Below are 26,489 nucleotides of genomic sequence, written 5' to 3' on the forward strand. Positions count from 1 at the left end.
ACTTCATGATTTATCCTCAGACATTTTCTTCATTTATCCGTGCTCTTACCCTTTTGCAACGGAGGTCTACAAAGTGGCTCCAGGATAGAGTAACAATAGGCAAAGTAACACAGTGAGGACACTTGGTGTTTAGCTACCAGAAACCAAGGACACCGAAGGACAGCTGTCTTACCATATCTAAGTGAAGGGAAACAAACAAATGCCAGCAAAATCAGCCTTGAAGAGTTGATATTTTTAATGCAGTATCAGCCAGTGTTCTTCTCTTGTTCACATGCTCATCTTGCCTCAGGAAGAGGTGTCAAGACACACAGCAGTAAGCAAACTATACAATAATCTGATTATAAGGAAGATTCTTCCTACTGTATCACATGGTGGTTGGCATTTTTTGAGAAAGATAGTTTATACATAAATGGAACTATAAACATTGCTATTGTAAGACTTTTTAAACCCTCTGAAGCTCTTGTTTGTAATGACTTCAAGTCTCTAGGTAAAACGTGCTTCAGTTAAACATTTTTTTTCTTGGACTTTTAAAAATACAGTTCTAAGCTATCCAATGGTTTGAAATTTCACCCCACAAAACCGAAAACAACGTAAGTAAAGTACTACCTGTAGACATAGAATCACAGAATGCCTTGAGCTGGAAGGGACCTTTTAAGCTCATCTAGTCCAATCCCCTCTGCCATAGGCAGGGACATCTTCAAGGTTGCTTTGATTAAATTACTCCAAGATTCTGAATACTTCCAACAATGAGGCATCTACAACTTCTCTGGGCAACCTGTTCCAGTGTTTCATCACCCTCATTGTAAAACATTCTTCCTTGTATCTATCCTGAATCTACACTCTTTTAATTTAAAACCATCACCCCTTGTCCTATCACAACAGGCCTTACTAGAAGCTCTGTCCCCATCTTTCATGTAAGTCCCCTTTAAGCACTAAAAGGCCAGAATAAGGTCTCCCTGGAGCCTTTTCTTCTCCAAGCTAAACAACCCCAACTCTCTCAGCCTGTCCTCACAGGAGAGGTGTTCCATCCCCCTAATTATTTTTGTGGCCCTCCTCTGGACCCGCTCCAACAGCTCCATGTCTTTCCTGTGCTGAGGGCTCCAGAGCCGAACATACTACTGCAGGTGAGGTCTCCCCAGAGCAGATTTGAGGGGCAGAATCACCTCCCTTGACCTGCTGGCCACACTTCTCTTGATGCAACCCACAGTACAAGTTGGCCTTCTGGGCTGCAAGTGCACATTGCTGGCTCACGTCCAGCTTTCCGTCTACCAGTATCCCCAAGTCCTTCTCTGCAGGGCTGCTCTCAATCCACTCATCACTCAGTCTGTACTGATACTGGCAATTGCCCTGATCCAGGTGGCCTTGCACTTGGCCATGCTGCATTTGTGAAGCTCACACTGGCCCACTTCTCTGGTCTGTCAAGCTTGCTGATCAACCTCAACTCAGACCTTCTGCTCTCTTAGGCTGGAAGTGCCAAAGGATTTGGCAAAGATGAACTTTCTCTTTTTAACAGACTTGGAGTATGTCGGACAGATTTTCATAACCTCCTCAAAGCAGTCTTTCAGTATGTTTTACTGAGGAATCTCAAGTTCAGCATCTATGTTTACTGCATGCCAGGTAATAAGGAACAAAACCATTCAGGACTTGCAGATTAAAACCAAAACTCCGCATTTGGCTCACAAACTTCAGTAAGAAGCAACACAGATCTCCACAGAGTTGTGACATAGTTAATTTAAGATGCAGAGGTTTACTTCATAAATAAGTTGAAGAACTGTGCACTGGACACAGCTTCTCAGTGGGCCCTGACAGAGCACACAGCAGCAGGACATTTGTACCTCAGTGTTGATACTGCTGCACTAGGGAGCAAAGGTCCTAAGTTTAAAGGCAGATACAAAAGGGAAAAGAAGTGTTTAAAGCTAGCACCTCCACACCTCTACTTACCCTAAGAGCATGAGAGCAACCCAACTGCCTTGCAGGGCTCCTCAATAATATCTCATCTCACCTGGGTTGACTTGAAGCCAGCTTGCTGTCCTTAAAACCTGACTGGGTCCCTGAAGAATTTGTTCATGTATTACCCAGAGCAGGAGACATTGCAGATACCCGTAGATAAAATCTAAACTGGCCTCTGAGGCAAAAGAACAATTGTCTGCAATTCCTCTTAGATGATCACAGACAAGTGGGAACACAATCCAACAGTATTTCACAACCTTTTTTTTTTTTCAGAGGCTGCTTATAGAGGTAAACATTTATGATGCTTTTTTTTAATATGACAAGGTAATAAATTAAAACAGTTGCAGTTTCTAACTCACAAGCGGGCTCATATAAACAGAATTATTCACTTCTACAGAAATGTGAAGGGAGAAAAAGTCAGCTTTGTCCCTCCACAAGCCTCTTAATTCTTTTCTCCTCAAGAAGGTATCTCAAGTTGGAGTTACAGGGCTAGCAGTATAGCCTGCATATCCAAAAGCACTACAAGCTGGTTCCTGGCTGGCCTGGAGAGTAAACACAGGGCTCAAACTCTGTCAATAACCTCAGGCAACAAATACCTCCTAGCTGGTGGAAGTGGGGGAAGGAGGTTAATTCACATTCTTGCTGCAGCCTCAACTTCAGTCATTTTTTCTGTTAACCATAACAAAACTGTTAGCCCATGTGTTGCATTTAAGGTAACAAATCAATTTGGTAAGAGATAGACCCTCGGCTATGCCAGGTGATTATCCAGGAATTAAGTGTGTGTGATTGCAATCATTAATTTTGTGTGTAGTGCTACATAGCCAACCTGCAGTTTGTGCATTTTTCATAGGCAATCTCAAAGAATCTGTAGATGTTGCGTAAGAATAAATAGTACTATTCATGAACCTGACTGCTTCTCTTGAATGCAACTGGACCTACAGCACATGGGCTGTTCGTACATCTGGTGTCAGGCCTATAGTTACGGCCATAACTGGCATGCCTATTCAGAGAGAAGTCCAGCTGCCCCTAGCCCCTCTAATCTCTGAGGACCAGCTAGAATGCCAGGGCATTCACCCATGGCTGGGCTCCAGGGTGAAGCTTGCAACAGAGGCAGAGCTACCGCTACAGATGAGAGATTTAACTGTTTCAGCAGTTGTCTGACTCCACTGACAATGCACCGTCTCTACCTCCACCTTTCTTTCTCTCCTCACTGCCATGCCAGAGAAAGGAATCTAGTCAAGATGGCAAGGTACCACATGAACATTTCAGACAGTAACCAGACTGCCAGCCGCTCAGCAGTGTTTCAGTATGTGTCGCAAAGCAGAAACTACAGTGCAACTGAACAAATCTTCATCAGTTTCTCACATTTCTGTGGTATTTGTCATAAAAAAACCCTCTACATACACACAAACCAGTCAGTCTGCTAGAAGAGCTATCAACAAAACTTCAGTGATATCTTTGTAGCTCATCTGAGAAAGGCCACATGATAAATATTACCTTTTATTTTCACTGGATGTTCTAGTCTTGTGTTATGGAAGAGGGTAAATAGAAGCATCCCACACCACCTCTCTACATGATTTACTGACACTTCAATTAGATCCTTCTTATCGCATAGCACTATGGAGTATCTAAATTGGAAGGACTTTTTAAGCAACCAGTCCAAACTCCTGCTCGAAGTGGGGCAACCCTGCTGTGCCTTGACCTGTCAACTTTTGAGTATCTCCAAGGATGAGCATTCCAAAACTCTCTGGGCACCTTCTTCAGTGGTTGACCACCACCATCAGTATGATGGGTTTTTCCTCCTTATGACTAGTCAGAATTTCCCTTGGTGCCATTTGCAGCTGTTGACTTTTACCCCTTCATTGTGGACTTCCGAGACAAGTCCACTTCCATCTTTTATATAAGTGCTCAGTAAGTAGTTTATTTACCAGATAACATGGTGATCTGGTTCTCTAAAATGGCTTACTTCTCCTTGCTTGTTTCAAATGCATTTTGAAAGCACCAGTACAAGATACCAGTTCTTTTGACCAACCAGTTTCACTAAAGTGCTAAGGTACCTCAGGAGGCAAAAATGGCTTGACTTTTGCTTTTTAAAACTACTCTTTCATGTCATTTTATCTTGCCCCTGGCCATCCCAGCCCTCCCCAGGCAGGCTCTAGCACTGGCTCACTGCCTTGCCTGCTCTGGTGATGGCAGCTGCCTTGGAGACCACCCATCTCTGCTGGGGTGCTGTGGGGCTGGGCATTTTCACCAGCAGCTGCTCCTGCCACACCTGCTACTTCACTTGCAGTATCTTCCACCTGAAGAGAGTATGGCTAGCATAAATGTGCCACTAGTATTTTTTGACTAAAGAAATTGTTGGATTCCCTACAAAGGCTTTCATTACCATAGCTAGTTCCTGGTTTACGGACAGCCCAAAAAACCTCTTGCTTTTGACAATAGGTCCTTAAGACAATTGATTTCAGAGAATAATCAGAGTAATTTTCCCCCTGAAAACCTACTGTTATATAAAAAAAGTGAATTCCCACATGGATTAACAGAAATTAGGCTCACTACTCTGTGACGCTTACCTTTATGTTGCAATAGTAGACACCAGTTTTGCCTTTTCCTCCCATAGCCATCAGCTCCTGGATTGGTTAAGACTAAGGGAGATTTGGAAAACCAAAATAATGGAGGTTCTCGCTTATCATGCGCCCTTATAGCGGAGAGCTCTGAACCGGGGTGGTGCGAGGACTGAAGTGAGAAGATAGGTCCTTCCTGGGGTCAGACCTACCTGCCAGCTTCAGAATGGGTTTGCACTTTGAGCTGGGTGGTTGTGATCATCTTCCCAGAACACAGTACCACTCACAAACCAAGCACCGACCCTCAGCACTCACCAGCCTTGCTGACACACCCTTAGTTAAATGCCCTACCAGTAGTGAGGAACTCCAGAAGGACTCTGTAAAAAGAGGGTTTGGGTTACAAAAGGTGCTGGAAAATTCATGGAAAATAGCTTGTTGAGTGCTACTAAATACAAGGACACAAGTGGCTGCATGTTTTTCGAAGACTCTTCTTGCCTCAGGAAATGCTGCTGTTATTCTAGCTTAAATAGATTTACTTTTTAATACCATTGAAGAAGTGTCTCTAGTCGCAACTACTGTGTGGGCACGTGACAGACATCAGTTCTGATCATTTCAGGATTGTTTGTAATTACCAGCTGATGAGCACAACCATAGAAGTCAATATTTACGCTGCCAATACTACTTCTACCAGTGTGAACTCTTCCAGGACACTGTCTCCAAAACAACATCACTTCCTAATTACTTCAAGATGCCTAGCAGCAGATGGACCACACACTTGTATCCTAAATGAAAATTATCACACCAGGAGTGCAGAGGGGGAAAGAGAAGCTCATTACTGAGTACGAAAAGTCATGAACATCAAGTACTACACACTGAACTAAAGCAACTCTACTCTGCATAAAGATTTTTCAAGCTTCTTCCCATACAGAAGTATTTCATCTCTTCCAACAGTTTACTTTAGGGAAGTGAAAGTGATGGATGTACAGAACCAAATTAAACTTTTAGATCAAAACTATCCCTGCCTTGACATCTATCCAAAGATTGACTAGTCTCACAAGAATTTATTTGCAGAGACTATGCTAGTTAGACTAACATGTGGAACTTAAATTTTTCATCCATATTTACCAGGTTGTTTTCGCAATTTTGAACTGGAAAAACACAGACGTTTCTCCATAAAATCCCTGCCAAGTTTGTGGTAAAATTCTTTTTTCAGACAACTCTTACATTTCCTTCCTTTTCCATATTTCGAAAGCTAAAACATGTTTTTTTGGTGGGGTTTTTTTCCCCCCTTTTAGTCAAACTGATTTTGGCAGATGATGAATCATCAACTAACACTGCAACTCTTATCTCCCTTCATCTTAAGAAAGAGGAAATCAAACTGAAAAATGTATAAATCAAGGCTGTTCTCTCTTTGCTTTTCATTCTTTTCTTGTATCTGCTAGAAAAGCTCAGTCTATATTTATGCCCATGACTCTAGTCTGAAGAAACCAGGAAAGAATTAATCATAGCCCCTTTACGCCGCATATTTAAGACAATGGATACAAATCCAAGCAAACCCTAGGAGAGTTAAGGTGCAAACTCATACACTGCTATGTCAAAACTGAACTCCTGGAAACATTCTTTGACAGTCAAATATTAAAAAGAAAACCAAAACAAACTTATATGTATGTCTTGAATTCCTGCCCTGGACTAATTCTCAGAATGTAGCCAGGAGAGATTTCCTGAGGTACTGTAAACAGTATCAGGGTTATGTCTGAGCAATTAGATTTACATTTTCTCTAGCCCTTTTTGCCTAGGGAATCTTGCAAGATTAAAGGTATTAATAATATCATATGTCACAGTGGTGAATCCAGAGAATAACACAGCTTTTGAGTTGTTCCCTGAATTTGCTATAGAGCCTGCAGATATGCTACAGACTAAATAGGTGTAGGATACAGAGACAAGATCCTCATCTAAGGCTACGGAGGCAGGCCTGTAGACACCAGCTGCGAGTCCAGCCTACTTATGCTTACTTACAACTGGGTTAAGAAAAGCAGCAATTTGTTAGCATAATTTAGCATTCAATTTTTTAATGCCCTCCTAGAAGGTGCTCTCATGCAAGCTTCCAATTTTTCAAATCCCTAAAAATCTACCACAAACGTTCTGCAAACTACTGCAGCAGTACTACTGGACTGCCTCTGTAGTCAACTAACGCCACCACAGCCACTGAGAAACCAAATTCCCAAGTACCTCTTTTACTCAGTTTCAATACATAAATCTTTCATGAGATCACCGTTTCCTCCCAACACACATGTCTCTATTGAAATGGCAACTGATCTTAAATGTTAAGTCAGTCTACAATTAGCTGTAAAGTGTTAGATCACACATTCACCTTGCTGACTCTCAGCAGGAAACAGCAAACACATGGGGCAGGAGATGAGGACAGAGCATGCAAAGAGTGCTCCTGAGAGCACTCTCCAGAACTCTGCTGCTCAGGAACCTCCCAAACCAGAGGCTGTATCCTTGTATTTAGTAGCCCTCAACAAACTGTTTTCCATTAATTTTCCAGTGGCTTTTGTAATTCAAAACTACTCCCTGCAGAGTTTAGTGATGTCCTTCCCGAGTTCCTCACCATTGGTAGGGTATTTAACTAAGCAAAACAGCTCTGTATCACCTGCAGACTTGCAGATTTCACTATTTACTTCCTTGTTAAGGTCACTGACAACAATCAATGTTTTCACTGTTTGCATATATGAAGACATGTCTACTATATCCATAAACATAACTTTTGTTTATTCCTTCAAATCCTAAAGCATGAATATTTGCTCAGAAGCTTGGCCCAACACTGCCTTCTTTACCAAAAGGTGAGATGGGCTATGGCATCTCCTATCAGTAAACACCTGCTGAAATTATGGCAGACTAAGCACAAATTATGAAGGTTCAACTCCAATGTTAGCAAACATCATTATAAAGACTGTGAAAATCTGAGATGATTTCTGATAGAAATTTTGCTGTTAGGTTCACTGTACAGACACTTTGTCCCATTTGATTATGATCTTTTTCACGACATTTTGTAGTAATTAAGTTCAAATAAAAACAAATTAATGCCACTTATCTCACAGAAGCTATTTAATTGCCAAGGTTTCTCTCTTAAATATATAAAAATAACTTAGAAAAGGAAATTTTAAAACCAAGTAAATAAAGACTTAATTTGTTTCAGCAATGTGAATCCTGAATTAGATTCAATGTATGAATCTATTATTTAATTCCTTTGTTTGCCTATTTTTGCATGCCACCTAGTGAGTGTAATAGTGTTAGAAGACTTTAGCTCAGGATTTTCTAGATAAAATGAGTGTGTTTTCAAGGTAAATTACTGTAAATTTACCCCAAAATAGAGGCTAGATATGTTGGCTAATATTTGATGCAACTGGTATTAAAATCTGAATGAATGACCAAGTGCAGAAAAAAATCTTCAGCCTATTTGATATGTGCAGAATTCCAAAAAACGCAAACAAGGCTCCTTATTAAATAAGCTGAGTTACCATGAGATATGGAGGAGACACTCTCAAGGATCAGAAACTGTAAACAAAGCATAGGAATAAATCAAATATCATAATCATGCAAGTTAACAGGGAGATCCTGCAAGAATCTTTAAAAGAGGTCTAAATAGTGATATGACAATATCTGCTAATGTTAGTGAATTATTCAGGATGAAAAAAAACCCTGAATGTATACAGTTACAAGGGATCTCAGAGGAATGACGGAACAATAAAGTGAAAGATGGCACCTTGATAAATGCAGAATATACACACTGGGAAAAACAATCGTAACTGTACATACATAATGATGGTCTCTAGAACGGTTATTACAACTCAAAAACAAATGTTGGAATCACCGTGAAAAGATTTTTGAAATCAGCAGCTTAATACCCTAAAGGCACATAAAAACACAACTGAAACACAAGAACAATTAAGAGAAGGAAAAGCAGAAAAATAAAACTGTGCCACTGTGTAAGTCTGCAGTATGCTTTTACTCTCCACTTTGCAATTCTAGTTATTCCACCACAATAACAAACAAAAAGATAAAAGAGAACTCGAGGAATAACATAGAGAGGAGAAGGTAAAACAAATACAGTTATTTGTTTACAGTACTATTACAGTATTATTTCTTAGTACTTAAGACTTGGAGGGCACAGGAAAAAGTTACCAGGCAAGCAAAAAGAAAACACTTGCTACAGCATACACTACTGAGAGTGTGGTGCTACCTCCACAGGAAGACGATTATCAAGGTGAGAAATGTACATATGCTCAAAAGAGGGCTAGAGAAATATGAACTAGATCTAGTGGCAGTAATTTAATATGATTAGCAAGTTTTTAAGCAGTAATTTAGGTTGCTAGATGCTGGGAGAGTTTCATCAGGCTCAGTCTACACCAGCCCTTCTCATACACTGTCCCAAAGTACCATCCGCTGTGGAGTGCGGCACAGGCAGGCGAGGACAGACAGAGCTTCATGCTGGCCCTGCACAGCTCTTCATATTCTTTGAAACAGAAGAGGAAGGAAAAGACTACAACGATGTTATAACACCCCCTTTCCTTCATTGTATTAATAGTTCTTTATTGTTTTAGAATACATGGCAACAGGCAGGGAGAAGTAAGGACTATACAGCATCTTAAAAAGCCATTAGCTAATAAAGCTACATCAATTTTTTAAAAAGCTGGAGAGGAAGAGAGAATCTGGTGCATTAACTGCAAGCAGTTATCTTCCCTTTCCTTCTCCTATTAGCGGGGGAAAACTGTGCATTACCTTGGAAAATTTTCTTTTCCCAGTAAAAGTATTAAAACCTGAAAGAATTAAAGCATAACCCCCCAATCTTCTAGCCTATGTGGAATGCACAGATTTAAAAAAAATGCCAGCAAGACCCCCTCATTAAACTGAGTTACCTTGGGATACAGCAGGAGACATCTTGGGGATCAGAGACTGGAACAGCCAAACACAAAAATGACACATCACTGCTGTAAAACATATATGACTATTGCTGTCTATTTCCATTAGAGCTACGCAGCTCCTAAACACCATTTCTATTTATTTCTCAGTCTGACATAGACAATATGAAAGATCCAAGTTCTAATCATCAGACCAGCTAAGCTGTTAGTCAGTTCTGCAGGAGGAGGAACACACATACAGAGGTCTCTCAACATTAGAATTCTTATCAGAAAAGGTGATTTTAGGAAAATATAATAGGAAGAGGACAATTTGCGATCACTAATACAGAAATAATTTCAAGGGTAAGACAGCACAAAAGAACATGAAGACTGAGAAACTAGGAGTTATAAAGGGAGATCCTCCAAAGGACAGCAGCAGGAATAAATAATACATTATCAGCAGGACTGCAAGTTTTCTGCAAATGTGGTTGCTTTTGAGTTACGAAGGAAAAATGTAGTATTAGCTTCAAAGCCATCTAGAGGTCATCCAAACCATCCCAATACAGGGAAGGAACCAGAACAACCAATGGCAGCAGCCAGAAGGCCTATGTTTGGAGAAAACACAGAACATGAAGCTCTACTTCTTAGAATCTTTTGAGGCTCTGGCATTTTTTTCCCCCATTGTAAACTGGAACAAGAATAAAATCTTTCAAACACACCAGCCGAAAGAGAATCATGTAATGTCTGAAAACAGGAAAGAAATTCTACAGCAATTTTCAAAGCAATAAATAAGAATGCTAAATTTCATTTAGTCAAAAGCCTTCTAAAGAGCAGTATGTGGAAGAATTAGTGGTAATGTTATTAGTGTCACTGTTGATATAAAACAGCATACACATGGCTACAAACACTTTTCCTCTAGAATCACAAGTTAGCATGATCCCAGAAATAAATGAAGAATCACAGAAGTATAATGCAACTTCATTCCACCACCTCCAACACAAAAGCAACATTTTAACAAACAAGCTAAATGGGGGTTGTGCATTAACTGGTCAGTTAATTCATTAGTGCCTCACAAAGTCTAATACATTTCATGCAAGTAAGTTGCTTATTAGCAACAATAACATGGTACATATTAGTAAATATGTTGCATGCAAAAAGAAAGGATTTTTTCAAAAAAATAGCAACAGCAGCTTTCATAAGTAATGCAAAGTACTCTTGATCATTCTAACAACCACCAAACAGTAAACACACTTTACTAGTGCATGTTCTAAACACTAATGTGAGGTTACAGTTTCAGGAGATTGACCGTCAGGACTGCAGGACAATCAAGCTCATTATCAACATTTAAGGTGTACAAGGATCCACACACTCAGTAATGAGATTTTCCTTACTGAATTATTTTGAAGACTTTCAGTAGTTCCAAATACTCTGAAAAGAGACACTACAACTTAGGCTATTATAGCAAAAACCAGCCTAGCTCTTCCACTGTAATACCTGGAGCTCTGCATTTGGTGATTTCTTTTTAAGTCAAAAAGAAGGCTTTAAAGCAGGCTTTGGGAAGCAATGACAAACATTCAGCAATGCAAAGTACAAACAAAACCCCCCTAAAAGCACCTGTCTTAAATACAGTCCTCTGTATTTGTCATTTTCCTAGAGTGAAACTGTAATTTGAGACAACACCAAACCCAGTCAGCCCCTCAATATATCATCATCGGCAAGCTTAGTGCTACCCCACCCCAGTGAGAATCCTAAGGGAAGGGGCTCAGGCTGAATTAATGCCCCAGGAATTGGGGAGGGCAGAGTCCACCTGCTGCAAGAGACACGGGTGAAGCCAGATACGCGGGGACTCTAGGACTGTCCGATTCTGTAGTGCAGCATGCCATGACTCTCTCTGTAATTGAGAGCTAGCCTAGTATTTAACTGTGGCTCTAACAATCTGAAAGAAAAAAATAAGTTACATTTCAAGATCATTAGGGATAAGAATGAGGCACTTTGGTTGTATCCTGGAGGAACAAAACCAGCTCTTTGAACGCACTAACAGCCCCAGGCTCATCATCTTGTATCTATTCTAAGGAATGAGTCCCAGAGAAAGTGAAACTCATCAGAACTAAGATTTGTGTGAATGCTGCTAAAGTATTTTTTACTAATTGCCATTTCTTTAACATGACGACTGTGACCAAGATGCAGTCACTGAAATCTTACAGTAAAATCAGAAGGCAGCAAGCCTACTTCAGCCAACACCTGCCCATCAAGTAACATGCTGCAATGAACAGCTCTATCAACTGTTACTGCAGACTAAATAAAACTCTGATAATAATACAACAAAGGGTTTCAGTCATGTCTTCAATTATCTCCCATGTATCTCCTGCTTCTAGTACCAGTGTCCTGGGAGCAGCCGAGTGAAATTCCCTCCTGTTTGGTCCACCGACAGTTAGCAAATTGTAATTCTAATTTTATTTTAATATTGAACTGCTTCAAAGTTCAGTGCCTGATGCAGCTGAGGAAGAAGAAACTTAAGGGAGAGGAAGGTGCTACTTGAAAAAACTAGATCCCCCTCCTTGGCAAACATGGTGTCAATCTCACACACCTCCTACTCATTTTCAGCTCATGGTGACTTCACTTCAAACATAGGTTTTTGATTCTAAATAAACGGGTAGCATCTGGTCCTCTGGCAGCTTTTTCTAGTAGAAATTCATACCTTTAGCTTTAGAAATGCTCTCAGTGTTGCTGAACACTTAAATATTAGAGATTTGGGTTTAGTTAGTATAATAAAAGGATTTGATTATAGTTTTGGGTTTGGAAATTTTTGTGCTTTATAATGCCTAGGTAATACCTGTTTCACCACTGTCTGTGCCTTCAAACTGGCATGATGACCTTCATCCAATGCATTCCCACATTCAGAGAGATATCAAGTGAAAAGCACTAAGCAAAATATCACCACTTGAGCTATTAGCTTGAGATACTTTACTTTTCTGTACAGACATGGAACGCCATGCTAAGCCGTGCCACTCACAAGATACTACTTCCCATCCTTTTTCCTCTCACATGTGACTAAGCTTTTCTTCCTTTCCTCATCACACAGAATACAAATTACAGACTTTCATTCTTTTAAAATCTTTTTCTTACACCAGCTTGGCTGACAATTCAACTCAGCTTTCCAGCTTATTTCATAAGATAGCATATGTTTCTTTGGGACTGAACCTGGCTCTCGCTGAGCTGGATGGCGTATCTTCTATTCACTTTGAGAGGGGGAAATATCAGATCATTTTTAGTTCTTTCACACATGCACAGAGTGCTTCAGGAATATGAGAAGAGCTATCCATATAATGTCATAACTAGCACTTACACTGATGGATTTATCAACTTTCATCAAGAAATACTGGAAGGATGAAACAGTCTTTCAGAAGACTCACATCTTCCTGTATGAGAATGCTTCATTCATAATCTTGTCTAGCTTTTTCTCCATTCCCTACATTCACAGATACTTTCATTTCTTAAATGAAGATATTCACAGCCTTCCTTCTTGCCTTACAGTAGTTCTGCATTTAAAAATCAGTATTCCATATTCTATTCTCTGTACTTATACTTAAATCTATAACCATATATGCATTTGATATGGTTCAACACAGGTCATAGCAGTTACTTTGCTACTTCTCCAAGTAAGCGGTCATCTGCAAAAGGTATTGTCCTGAAAAATCACATGAAAATTGCTAATACTGGTTTTTATTTTTATAATTAAACAAATTATACATATATAAACTTTAGTAGACGAGCATCTGCTAATCGTAAAAACTATGCAAAAGTTTAAGACATGAAGATGAATAATGAGGTGGGAAAATGTATCGAAGGCAATATCACTTATGTAAAGGAGAAGAGTGTGATGCTATTAAGAAATTCACAGTTAAGGGAATATCTTAAGTCCAAAATAAAGATAAGAGGGAGGAAGGAGAAATTAAAAAAAAAAAAAAGCCCTAAGCACAGAATCTTTCTGGAAAATAAAGATGTTTTAGAGAAGGTAGGAAGTTAGTTCCCTCACTGCGCTATGTTCTCTGTTCTGCTTAATAATATCACAAAATTGTAGTTGCGAATTTTTTACAGCTCTTTTGCCAGCAGAACTGCCTTTTAGCCTTTGGAATATTTAATGAAGCGAAAAAAAAGCTACAGTCACACTAAACTCTCACAATACCCAACGTTTGCTGTAGTTTGCATCTTTCCCAGAAACTGCAAGCATGGGATTCACCCCCAGACATTTCATCCTCTAAGGCCAACTGCCTCCAAAACTCCACATCTGAGTAATGAGAGCTTAAAGGCCAAAGAGGAGGATCTGGTTGTTGATGATGGATGCTCGTACACAGTATCAGTTCACTCTTTCAGAGCTGCCTCCACTAACACGGTAGCCCAAGGGACCTTTTAAGCCAAACACTGAAGTGGCCCTGCTGCCAGAAAAGGAGACTCAGTCAATCCTCCCCCCACCAAAGTTGTGTATTTCCTCTCCAAAACTTAAGCAGATGATGTAGCAGCATATCTGGCCTGACCCGTCTCTTTTAACTGTAAATATTCACATGCTGAGTCAATGCCTACTTGCTTTTCCAATATTTTGGTTTTATAGATGCATGAACACAGGTGAAGGTGCCTTTTTTTTCAGCTTTATGTTGAACTACATGGGAGAAACACTAATGGGCTATTCACTGTGAGCATTATGGAAGTACCATGCTACCTGTTTATGGGGGTTTGGTTTCCATGTTTAACATGCTGTAAAGTGTCTCACTGTTGTGGGTTTTTTTTGCTTGGAACTCCCAAGATTCCCCCTCTGTCAAGCACCCATTGACTCTACAACAGACAACATTACAACTAACTGGACTGAAACATCTTCATCCATGACACAAACTACCTCCTACAGGACTTGTGTAAGCAAGCTGAACACCAGATGTCATCTCCCAGGTCTTGGCTGTGCTGAAGGGCACATTCCCAAGTCAAAGGATCAGGACTTTGACTCTACAGTTTCTGCCCCAGCTAAACAACCAGAACAGGGTGAAATACAAGGAGCAGAAATAGTTTCAAGCATCTCCATATTTAGGGTGTAAACAAATGTACAAACATGCCCTAATGGGTTAGTTGTATAACCTACTTTGTATTTTTAAAATTCTGTCAGAAGTTAAGATAACAAGGGTCATTACAAGGCAAAAATTAAATATATTTCAATGACCACAGAATCTTCAGTGGCAAATGAAAAATGGATAATGCCTGTGACTTATTTCTTGTCAGCTGCAACAGAGCAAAGTGAGGGAAAGGAAGAACAAATATACTCTTCAATGAAAGCAAATACTTGCAGTCTAAATTTGAGACTTCCACTGCACTTCTAAAAGAAAAAAAGTACGTGCAGCTTAACTAGCATATTCAGATTTAACTAGCAACAGAGATACCTGAAGCATAACAGCAGCCTTAGACAACTCTCTCACCATGGGATTAAGTAACAAGACCAGCTTTTTGACATACAGACACCCTTATGCTTCATTAGCATGATTTTTCTTTTGAGTCACCATATTCTAAATGATCTCTTTTTTTTAATTATTTTTCTTTTGCCCAGTGAATATAGCTAATGGGAAAGTCAGACAATGCTGAATTCACAACCTCCAAGTAAGTTTAAGATACAAAACACATACAATTTACATATGTATACTGAGAAATCACTCTACTGCCTTGATATTCGATAATTAAATCACTGTGATTAGCCACTTTGTTTCAAAAATACAACAAAAGAGGAGTCTTTAAACATGAAAGACTTTGCAGTTTACCCTGTTAGAAAACAAAATAAACCAGGTTTTTGCTTTAAATGTATATTTTTTAAAAATTCAGATGCTGATATTTAATTATAGTTTCTTGTTCTTGAGGTCCCAGAGAGACTATTAATGAAGCTCTTGTGTAAAACTGAACAAGCAGCTCTCACTTCAAATTATCTGTCTTTCAAGAGTGTTTATTATGGCTAGAGTCAGATACTGGCACAGGAGTGCACAGGATATTGCAAATCTCAGTTAAACATGCATTAATGGGCTTCTAATAAAGCCCAGGACTGTAAGTAGCCTACTTATTCCAAATATTTTCTACGACAACATACGGTCCTCAAAAATGATGGTTTCCATTCATAACCCTACTTCTAATGATATGTTTCACCTTCATCTAGCATTACAAAAAATACCTTCCGGCAGCAATCAGTATGACTGTCAATCAATCAAAATTGCAGCCATATCCAAAAGCAAATCAAAGCAAGTCTTAAACAACTACAGAAACATTAAGAAAATCAGTAACAGATCAGACCAGAAGTTCAGCCAGCCAGTAGCCTATTTCCAACCAAGCTGATCAAAATCACCGTTATCTTCAAGAACATTTGGGCCAAGGACTCCACCTCACAGTCAAGTCTACCACTGACATCTTGACCACAGTAGTGCCACTGGCTTTGGATGCCACACATTTTTTTAGTTCACCTAAACGAAATGATGCAACCCCTCTCTTCTTTCACTGAGTCTTCTCCATATAATAGTATCCAGCCATTCCTCTTTAAGTAAAACTATATTTATACCAGTCATATAAAATTATTTCCATTACTACTCAAGGCTGAGAACTGCATTGTAGGAAAAGTTTAAATTTGTATAAAATCATCTTACCACATATTGTTTTAAGGGATCACAAATCACCATTATAACAAGTCAGCCTACCATGAAATAGTAGGTTGTCATAACAATTTTATTTTAGGAAACAGAACTGAATAAAATACTTTGCAGAGTAAATTACAGTAACTGGTTTGCAAGTTGCTGAACAACTGAGAAAAAGAAGTGTTACAGAAGATACACCCAGTGAATATTAAAGTCACCTTTATCACAGCACAGTTAGCTGCTTCAGGGGTGTTTACCTATATCACCTTTTTTTACATTAAGGCTAGAAACACTGACCCAATGTCTTTTTTCTGCAAGCACACTGCAAAAACAATGCCAGCTGTCCCCAAAGCCACAAATACTTCTGTGAACTCTAGCCGAAAGCTTTCTTGCTGAGCAGCTGCTCAGATTTGTACCATCATGGGGAGGACATGTGCTCTTGGAGCTCACAAGGAACTCTGGGAGAGCTGAAAATCTTCTGCCTCAATTTACTGCCAATTCCACTAATCTGTCCTCAACCAAACCTGCAATGAGATTAAAATAATCACTCAATCCTAGTCTCCCTCTTCACACACACACAAATTACTCTTCTCTGTATTACTATTCTCTCTCACATCACTGTAAAATGCCCATATCACCTGATTATGAATTGCCTGAAGGGCTGTTTGCTTCTTTTGACTTTGAACGCAATACAGAGTAGAGATTGCATCAGATCAAGCATACTACTTAAAATGACAAAGACTAAACACGAGAGTAGAAAGCTAAAAACACTGCATCTGCTTAGCAAAGGGACATAAAATATCAGCTAGCAAAGACCAAAAAGTATGTATGTATTGGTGCTGGAGAAAGCAGAACAGAATGCTAGTGGCCTCTTCTCTCCCTCCTGACAAACCTGTCCCCATCTCCTGATAAACCTACCTCCACAGGCATCAGAAATCCAGATGTTTTAGAAGGGCACTGTGAATCACCAGGAACAGAAACTCCAGGGGAGTGCACCTCCCAGCACAAAAGCAGCTGACATGCTGCAAATGTAATTTAATTTTGACAAACAACAAGAAGTTTATGTACTACGGCTTGTGGAGTTTACTTACTCTGTCTATGGCTAAGTAACTTCTTGCTCACATATACAGCTTGTACAGCCACCAGAGCTATACAAGTATTCCCACAGGAGCCTACAACAGTCACATTAAATTCTTTCCTTCAGACACAAAAGTTTCCTAGTTCTACCAGGAAAACAACTTCTCTCAGACTTGTAAACAAACTTACTTCTGTTTTATAATTCATGCTGCTTCCCATCTAACTGTGTTCCTTCTGTCCCTCCTACTGCTTTCTTTCTCAAGAGGATTAAATCAAAAAAATAAAAAGTTCAGACCAATGAATGCTTTTTGTATTAATACACAGGCTTGAAATAACTACATGCACAAGGGCCTAATACAGACCAATAACGTATCCTCTACAAGAAAGCCAAAGTGAAGAGTGCGCTCTAAGTGCATATTTTGACAAAAAATTGATCAGATGGCTGAGGGAATGGATTTTATGAGGTGCAACCACTAACTATTCCCTAGCTAATACAGTAGCTCTAGAGGTCATTAAACTTTCTCCTCTGCCTTTAAAGCAAGAAAATTGCTCACGGACCTGCTTTACAATATTAATATGCAGTGCATATTTGTTAGTATCTTAAGATCCAGAGTGTACTCCCCTTCCCGATCATTCTGTTGGCCGGGCTTTGTTTTGCCTTGTGGGCTGGTCTCAGGGAACCTGACATGGACTCCCTGCAGATGACGCTGATCTGAACATGTAGTCCAAGAAGACACCTAACAGGTGCCAGCTGGGCTTGGTCCTTCAGTCCAGACAATCAGACTAAGTAACCTCCAAAACATACCCAGTGTGGACATGAAGTCCTTGGCACCAACTGTTTCCCTCCACAGATCTGCTTCTATCGTGCCACAGCACCTGCTAAAGCAGACACTGCCATGAGTATCGAGGTTAAATTTTAACTTTTCCCTACAGTATTTGACTGAGAGGGGAAAATTCTAATCTTGTCTGAAGAAAGGAATAAAGCAGATAGCTATATTGTAACAGGGGTTTAGATCTGTGAAGAGGCACAAGAAGTCTTCTCATTTGGATCCTAATGAGATTCTGTCACTATGAGGTTGTCAGGCCAAGGAAATGTAAGAATAAGCAGGTATATAACACTGTACTGCGTCTGGCTGAGATGGAGTTAATTTTCCCCACAGCAGCCCTTACAGTGCTGTGCTGTGTATTGGTAGCTAGAAAGGTGTTGATAACATACCAGTGTTTTGGCTGCTGCTGAGCAGCACTGGCACAGCATCCTGCTGTCTCTCCAACACTCCCCCCTCACCAGTAGGCTGGGGTGACATATCCAGGGCAGCTGAGCCAAACTGACCAAAGGGATATTCCATACCATATGACCTCTGTTCAGCAATAAAAGCTAAGGGGCTGGAGGGGGGGGGGGGGGGGGGGGGGGCAGTGTTTGTTACTATGACGTTTGTCTTCCAGAGCAACTGCTATACATACTGAAGCTCTAGCTGCACATCGCCTGCTGATGGGAAGTAGAGAATAAATCTTTTGTTCTCTTTTGCTTCCGCACACAGCCTTTACTTTTGCTTTATTAAACTGCCTTTATCTTGATCCACAAGTTTCTTCCGTCTTATTTTCTCCTGCCTCCCAACCTGCTGAAGAGGAGAGTGATAGAGCAGCTTGGTGGGCATCCACCCAAGGTCAATCCACCACAAGCACACCTTAAATAAAAGGATATGAACCACAAGATATGATACTTCCCTTTGGACAAATCTTGACTGCAGTACAGACTCTGTTCTAACTTACATGTCACTGAATAGAAATACAAGATGGCCAACTTGGTTAATGAGGTGGCATAAAGTTTCGTTTTCCTGCCTTTCATTTGAATATATTAATTAAAATTACTTTTTCCTTCTCAAAGGTGTTTCCTATTCAAATTGTGATTTAGTAAATAAACACATTTGTTCTTATTTATACCAACATTTTCACAATGTTTATTTATTACCATTGTTTTACATGTAAAATAAACATCATATAAGTCAGTCTACTTACAAAAGCACAAGAATGGCTCTCTTTCTTTTGCATTGAGCAAATAGCAAGGACAAACAGTAAGCTAGTATATAAAGATTTCAGGTAAATATAATCTTGGCTACAAAGACAAACCACTAGCCAAGTAAAGCAGCAGAAAACCATGTGGCTTTTGTATGAATACAGCAACAGTCCACTGAACCTCTCTGCTTTCATTTCTACACAGCAGTTACCTGGTAAATCTAGTTAAAACTGCTAAGTAAGTGCTGTCTGCCTTGGTATCCTCCACCACTAAAACTGCTAGATTCCCACCTAAAATAAAGCAGATAATAATCATAGCATTTATTTGTACTTGTCTTCTTAAAAGCCCCATATTGTCAAATACCTCACAGAGAAAGGAGTATGGGCCAAAAGGTAGAAGGAATCAACCACCACACAGCAAGACCACATCATACACAGTTTGCCAGCCTAATGCTTGTGTCCAAATGTGCCTAGCCTCTGTGTTTCTGCACAGTCTGAAATAATGTTCAGAGATTTTAGAAAAGTTGATGTTTTACTTTAACTGTACTTTCTTCTCTAACCTTCTCTTACTGGGCAGGACCATTTAAAGGAGGCTCAGCAGTGTAAAAATTCCCAAATTTCCCAATTCTCTTAATGGAGCATATAACTTGCTACCACTTTAAATCAATTTTATGGTACAAAAACAACTGTATAGTTGGTTTGCTATCTGCAAGGAAAACAAACTGGTGATAAGGTTCAAGGTCATAGAAATTTGCTGTGGCACGTGTGTGAAATCAGTGCTCACCTGCTGGTTTCCCAGTCTTGGTCATCCTTATCTTTTTCTTCTTTGGCATCAGAATTATGTGGGTGTTTCTGCACGATCCGCATCCCACCAGCTTTCACTGGAATAAAAATTAGAAACAGCAAATTAGTCAAATCAGCGAAGTAAAGAACACTTTAAGTAAGTAAAGATGACCCTCCCTCCTGCCCTAATACTTTGCAGAGTAGTTTAAGAGTAATCACAGTTTGAAAAAAGGCCCCAAAGTGTTTAAAAGTGGCAAGCCTGAGGAACAGCTACTTCAGGACCGCATCTGCCATTCTCTTTCACATTATGCCATCTTTGCTCATCCTGAGAAGTTGCAGCTCATTTTACCACCTGCTTCCAATACCATTTTAGAAAACTCAACTCTGTTTTAACCCTCTCCCAACCCCTACTAACTTGCAGCAGTCAGAAGAAGAAACAGAGGCGATGGCTTGCATAACACTACACAAAAGGCCACAAACATGAATGTTAAATACGCCCATAAAACAAGAAGGGCTGAAGAACTTTACCAGTCATTTTGAGTTTAAAAACTACCGCTATAACATTTATTTGTGTGTGTATATAATATATATATACACACATATATATACTTGTATTTATACAAAGAAGTACTTTACAAACACTAGAATAAAAATCAAAGTTTAGAATGACAGTTAACTTGCATTTAGAACAGAGCTTTGTGTTGCAAAACATGAGCATCTACCACGTTTCAAATCCTTGTCATGATTTAGTTTTAGAAGTGATGCAAACATGAAAGAATCCCTTTGAAACACAAAAGAAGTGAAAGCAAAGCCACTTATGTTCATCATTTATGTTCTCCAAAGCGAAATATAAAATAGGAACCAAGCCAGGCCTAACACTGCTGCTACCAAGCAGAGCAACAGGCAGGCTGCTCTTGATCTGCTTTCTGTTTTAATATTGTACTTTTTTTTTTTTTCTTCAACCATTGCTATACACACTTAAGGACAGCACAAGATAAGATGATGCATCTCATTAGCTAATTGGATGGGTTACACTGCCATCAGCAACCACATCAGAAAACCACTACAGCGGTCAGAAGTCAATAAAACCACCTACAGACACGTGGGTTTGTGTTTCACATCACCACGACACAGTAAGTCTCTCAGACAGCCTCGGCAGAGATGTCACAGCCCGAGCAAGCAGGATGCCAGAGCAGCAGTGGGAAGGAGCCAAGGCGGCTTGCCAGCGCGGCTAGGGGAGGCTGTGCTTCTGAGAGCCCTCCCGTGCCTAGCCACAGAGGGATTAAGACACCTCACAGCAGTCGAGTACTAATCCCTGAAACCTAGAAATAGGTTTAGTTCTCAGTTCTTAACCAGGACAGCAATGGAAAGGACATTCCTGTGCATAGATTTTACAGCCGGGGTGAGAGCAAGCAATAAAGAGAAAGTGACCTGCCCTATGAGAAAGTGACAGCTCTTTAGCCCTAGGATTTTTTAAACAGATTTGAAGCTTTGTGCGATACTTGAAAGACAAACTTCTGATTCAGTAAAGGACATTAACTAAAAGACAGGTGATCAACAGACAAACCCAAAGAAGTATCTTTTAAAACCTATCAAAACTGTGTCTTCTTAGCATGCATTAAATTCCACAACCAAAACACTAACCATTTTGTGTCATCTTTCCAGCATAAAACTTACAATCCTTAAATTGATGAGAAATGTTTCATGTGGAACATGAAAAGATAGAAAGGTGTAGCTACAAAGAAATGTAGTTTCAAAAATGAAACAAAAATTAACATTCCTGTTCATTTTTCTGGATGCAAACTCTGTAGAAATTTAAGTTTGTTTGCAAAAGCAAACACTCTGAGCTCTGGCAAGTGCTGTCCTCTTCTAACATCTCCGTTAATCAAAGTGATTGGTATGTTTTATTTAATTCATCATTGCACAATCAGTTCTTATTAGCTCCCTTTCAAATTATTTTCTGTGGAAGGTGCTGTCTCCACAGCAACATCTGCCAGGTTACCAACAGGGCTTCTGGACAATTCACACATGCTTCCATGTTCTTCACCATCTAACAGAAAACTACAGAAAACAACACCTGAAGATTTAGTGCTAATTTACATGGTCTAAAATCTCTCTCCTCTCCTATTGTATATCATCAGACCATGACCCACTTGTTTTCTCTTTATCTGTCACTGGCAAAGATATGCAGCTAACACGTTCAGATTTGTCTGTATGTAGAATTAACAGGGATTCTGTTAAATCCCTGTTAAAAGCAACCAACCAGACAATTAAAAGGCATAACAGCGACTGACCGATGACGTAACTTATTAATTTTAATAATCTGATCTTTTGCACTAATATCCACCGGCATAGTATGGACAGCTAAAAGCACATCGGAACATAGTTGAATAATCTTTAGTAATTCAGGGTTATTGTGCAGATCTGGGAAACCAAAAGAAGAATTCAGCAAACAACTGCAGTAGTATGTGGATTTCTGAGACCAAAAGTGAAACAATTAGCTCAGCACCCTGTACATACATAGCTGATGTACGTCTCTGCCACCCATGACACAGCATGCTCGTACCCAATCTAGTTCAAGAGATTTAGCTTGAGAAATACCCTTGCAACATAATTCGCCTTCCTTTTCAAGTTTTGACCAAGCTACACTACCTCAGGGTTAGACAGAGAGAAGAAATAACGATTATATCCACCGAGCTAAAAAAAACCCACTCCATTTGCAATATTTTCCTGGGACTTAGGAGGATTCATCTATTTCTTACTTGTCTAGCATTTACTACAGAATTTGACAGATGCTTACCACGGTGATTTTGCCATTTAAAAGTCATTCTTAAAAGAGTAAGAGCTTCGATTTCCTTATAGTAAATCATGCACAGAGCAGAGAGAGGATTTCAAGAACTGATAAACCACCTTCCAGAACACTGCCAGAAATCAGTGCACAGAAGAGGACGGCGACATCCTGATGGGACTAGGAAGAAAGCTGAACAGGGAGCTCAGGCTGCAACTGCTCAGCCAGGTCAGGTGGGACCTGTGCTAAGGCAGGAGGGGACCGGGAATGGCTCCCCACGGTGGCAATGGCCAAGAGGCCACCAGCCTCTGAAGTGCAAAATAAAGAGGGAATCTTCTGCCAGCACACTCCAAGAGCACAAGTCTGTCTGTCCCACTACTGGGTAAGAGCAGAGTTTTGGATTTTAGTTATTATATCTCATGTTCCCCCCCTGCCGAGAGACAGACAAGACTGTTTTGTTTGACCTGCAAACACCAGCCTGCATTCCTCTTAAGGGTATGACTACTCATTTTGGAAATGTATTAAACTGTGTTAATCAATTACCACTCAAGACAATCTGGAGTAGGGAAACACTCTCAGTCTGTTTAACCTTCCCCCCCCATGCTTCTTTCAGACTGTTCCCAGTTGCTGAGACTGAATTCTAAAATAAACCCCACTGAGTCACAGCAAGCACCAAGTACCCAGCGAAGCACCACAGCTCAGTGATGGCTCTGGCCCCAGCTCACTCAGCTTGCAGACCCGAGGCAGTCCTTCCTGGGGAAACCTTCCAGCTCAACCCAAATGACCTACTGTCACCACAACTTTACAGGGAGTTTTAGAAATCCAGAGCATAACCAAGAGCTTTAGCAGCTTCCTGTTTTCCCTGAGCATCATATTAAATATTAACACAAAATTTATTCTTATGTACTGTATAATAACAGATTCCATTACATCAATAAGATGCATGGAAAGCCAGGACTGAGAGAAACTCAAAATATGCCATTCTGCAAGCTTAAGAGCGCGTACATTAGCGTCTGAGAAAACAAGAACAGAAGTAAGAGTTACGATATGCCTTCATTTCACAGAAATCTTGGCCTAGAGCTATATTTTTTTTTATGTAGGAAAAAGCACGTAACTGTTCTCATGAACCTGCTGCAAAGCTTCATAAATAAACTATTAACACAATCACCTTGCTTTATTCCTCCACAGTATCTACTAGAAGAAATAAAAAGCTAAAAGCATAATTATGTGGACCTCTTTAGAGGGACCACGAGCTGTACAAACCTACTCAGCGATGTATTATAGATGCATTGAGCTCACTGACGGATATTTAATAAAGCTTCAGTCGGGGCCCTCTTTTAAGTTTCAGAAAGGAGTTCAAAGTTGCTTCATGCACCCTGTTACCGGCCTGAGGTCTTGAGGTTTCTTTCTATGTCATTATCCTTTCTCTTTTCAAGTGCTTTTCTTGTCCTTTTTTTTTTTTTCCCCCTCCACGTGAAAGATCAGTGCAGAGAGGAAGCTAACAGACTGTACGCAGACAGTAAGCAAGGGCTAACAGTGCATATGAGCAACAATGGATTTGTCAATTCTGCTTTAATTTGATGATCCAAGTCCTTTCTAACTTTTACATCTCTAATTCATACTCAGTGGAGTAAAGACACATCTGTAATTACAGGCAGGGCTCTCTACACAACCGTATGCAGCAAAACCAGAGCTTTTAAGTCACTGGTCAAAACAGACTGCGTTACATCTTCACCTTGCTTTGTTATTGGCGAACACAATTTCACCTGTATTTATTAGTCATATTTTATTTATTTTAAAGAATTTTTTACTTTGATTTTATTAAAACTTGATTGCAGAACTGCCCTATTGCATTATATTATTATTCAAGCATCTAAACCAGCTTGAGATAGAGGATTAAAACCCAGCTTCAGCCCCTAGAGTAAATATTGAGTAATCGAGTAAATAGAGTCCGTGTTGCTAGTGAGCACGTTTATTGCGGATTTTCCAAGTGTAAAAAGACCACAAGGCCACTACTTTCCTCTGCCAACCAGCTCAGAACCACCTTCTTCCAGAAACGACCCGAAGAGACTATAAAGCATAAATTTTTTTCTGGCCTCAAAGGCAGACTTGGTGATAACCTTCCTTCCAAAGCTGAATTGGTGCATACTGACAAAAAAAAAACTCCAGGGATGCTAATGATCTTAGAAGGGACTTAGCTGAAAAAGTTATTCAGTTCATATGTAAATGCATGTTTTACAAATAAAAAAAAATACTGAAATATTCTGACAGCAAGGGAAACCTGTACTGCATTCCAGTCGTGCTTTTGCACTGTGCATCTCTGGTTTCTCATGTGGCCTATGGAGGCTCTACTTCAGGTCTTTAAAAAAATGTCACCTGTTTCAAAAGACAGGTTTTGAAGCAAATCTCAAACATGCAACATCATCAGAAAATACAGTGATAAAGCATCCCAATTAAAATATCCACCATTTATCCTTTGTTCCCTTTCCATCAGTGGTGCAGCTGAAGACACAGCTAAACCAACCTAAGGTCTTAACCATCCCTTCCCACTGACGCTGACGTTTATCTGACCGCAAGGCAAGCCAGCTCGAGGAGCTATGGCAGCAAAAGCTGTGGACATTGGGAAAGGTGCTTTGCTTTGTTTCCCTGAACCAGCTCAGCAGGAGGTCAGGTAAGAGCAAACGCCAAGACAAGGGAGGATGCAGAACCAGGATGACTCTGCTCAGCCAAGAGACTGGCTTAACTGTACTGCTGAACTGTATTGGCCATGCAAAGCAAAGCCATTAGTACTCACTCCTATTATCTATTTAAAGGAATTTCAGGTCCTCATCATAAAAAAGAGCATAATTCAATTAGGGTTCAAAATTGTTTTCAAATTTAGCTTTAAATCTCAACAATTGATTTGAATATAAAACTAAACACCCTGTGTATTAAGAACTCCAGCATTTTTTGACTGAAACACTTAAAAAAAACCCCAAACCACTCCACTAGGAAACTCTAGAAGACACGTGAAAAGTTGCTGGTGCAGGGACCAAAGTTCCCATTTTTTCAGAAAACTGTAAATAAGAAGAAAAACAACAGTATGTGAAGGAGCAAGACAACTTGGATACTGCGAGTAACTGAACCCCACCTGTGCACAGAGAAGAGCTGCCGCCTCTGGATGGTGGCAGACCAGTGCCCCACCGAAGGCAAAACGCAGCTCCTAACCCCACCACCTGCCACTTTGCTGGCCCACGAGCAGGCAGCAGCGGGTGGAAGGTGCCGGAGCTCTTTCGCTGGGCAGCTAGCAAGCAGCTTCATTCGCTTCCTACCCTGACAGCCTCCAGAATTTTAACTTGGGAGCATGAAGCCTGCTCAAGCACTCACACTGTGACACCCACAGGCAAAATGGACGCACGGAATAGTATAAGATTTGCAGTTTGTCTTGTCGGCGCCCAGCCTGAGCCGTGTTGCGTGCTGCCACACAGGCTGTGATGCGGCTGAGACTGCTCCTTTCCCCTTCCCGCCTTCAGCAGCCCCAGGCAGTGGCTTCGTAGGCCTCCACCACCTTTCGAGGTCGGGATGCCCTGACGGACGAGGAGCGATGAAGGCAGCGCCACCCGTCTCCCGGGCTCGAAGCCTGGAGATGCCAAACGGCACAAACCCGATGAGGACTTGTCTTCCACCAGAACTCCTCTGGGAAAAGCGGGGCAGGGAGCGTCGCCCCCCATTACTGGCGAAGGGAGCCGGGAAAGCTAAGGGCGAGCAGAGGCCAGGCCCACGGCCA

General features: G+C 40.4%; 1 protein-coding gene across 1 annotated transcript in view; it reads right to left on the reverse strand.

Moving 5' to 3' along the window:
• Window positions 1-26,489, reverse strand: part of DAP (death associated protein) — a 59,067-nt gene that overhangs the window by 32,136 nt on the left and 442 nt on the right. Inside the window, exon 2 of the mRNA XM_074899516.1 lies at window positions 19,937-20,033. Coding sequence (XP_074755617.1) covers window positions 19,937-20,033 — 97 coding nt within the window. The remainder of the gene's footprint in view (window positions 1-19,936; window positions 20,034-26,489) is intronic.

This window comes from Athene noctua, chromosome 2 (genome assembly GCF_965140245.1).
Source record: "Athene noctua chromosome 2, bAthNoc1.hap1.1, whole genome shotgun sequence".
Classification (NCBI taxonomy): Eukaryota; Metazoa; Chordata; class Aves; order Strigiformes; family Strigidae; genus Athene; species Athene noctua.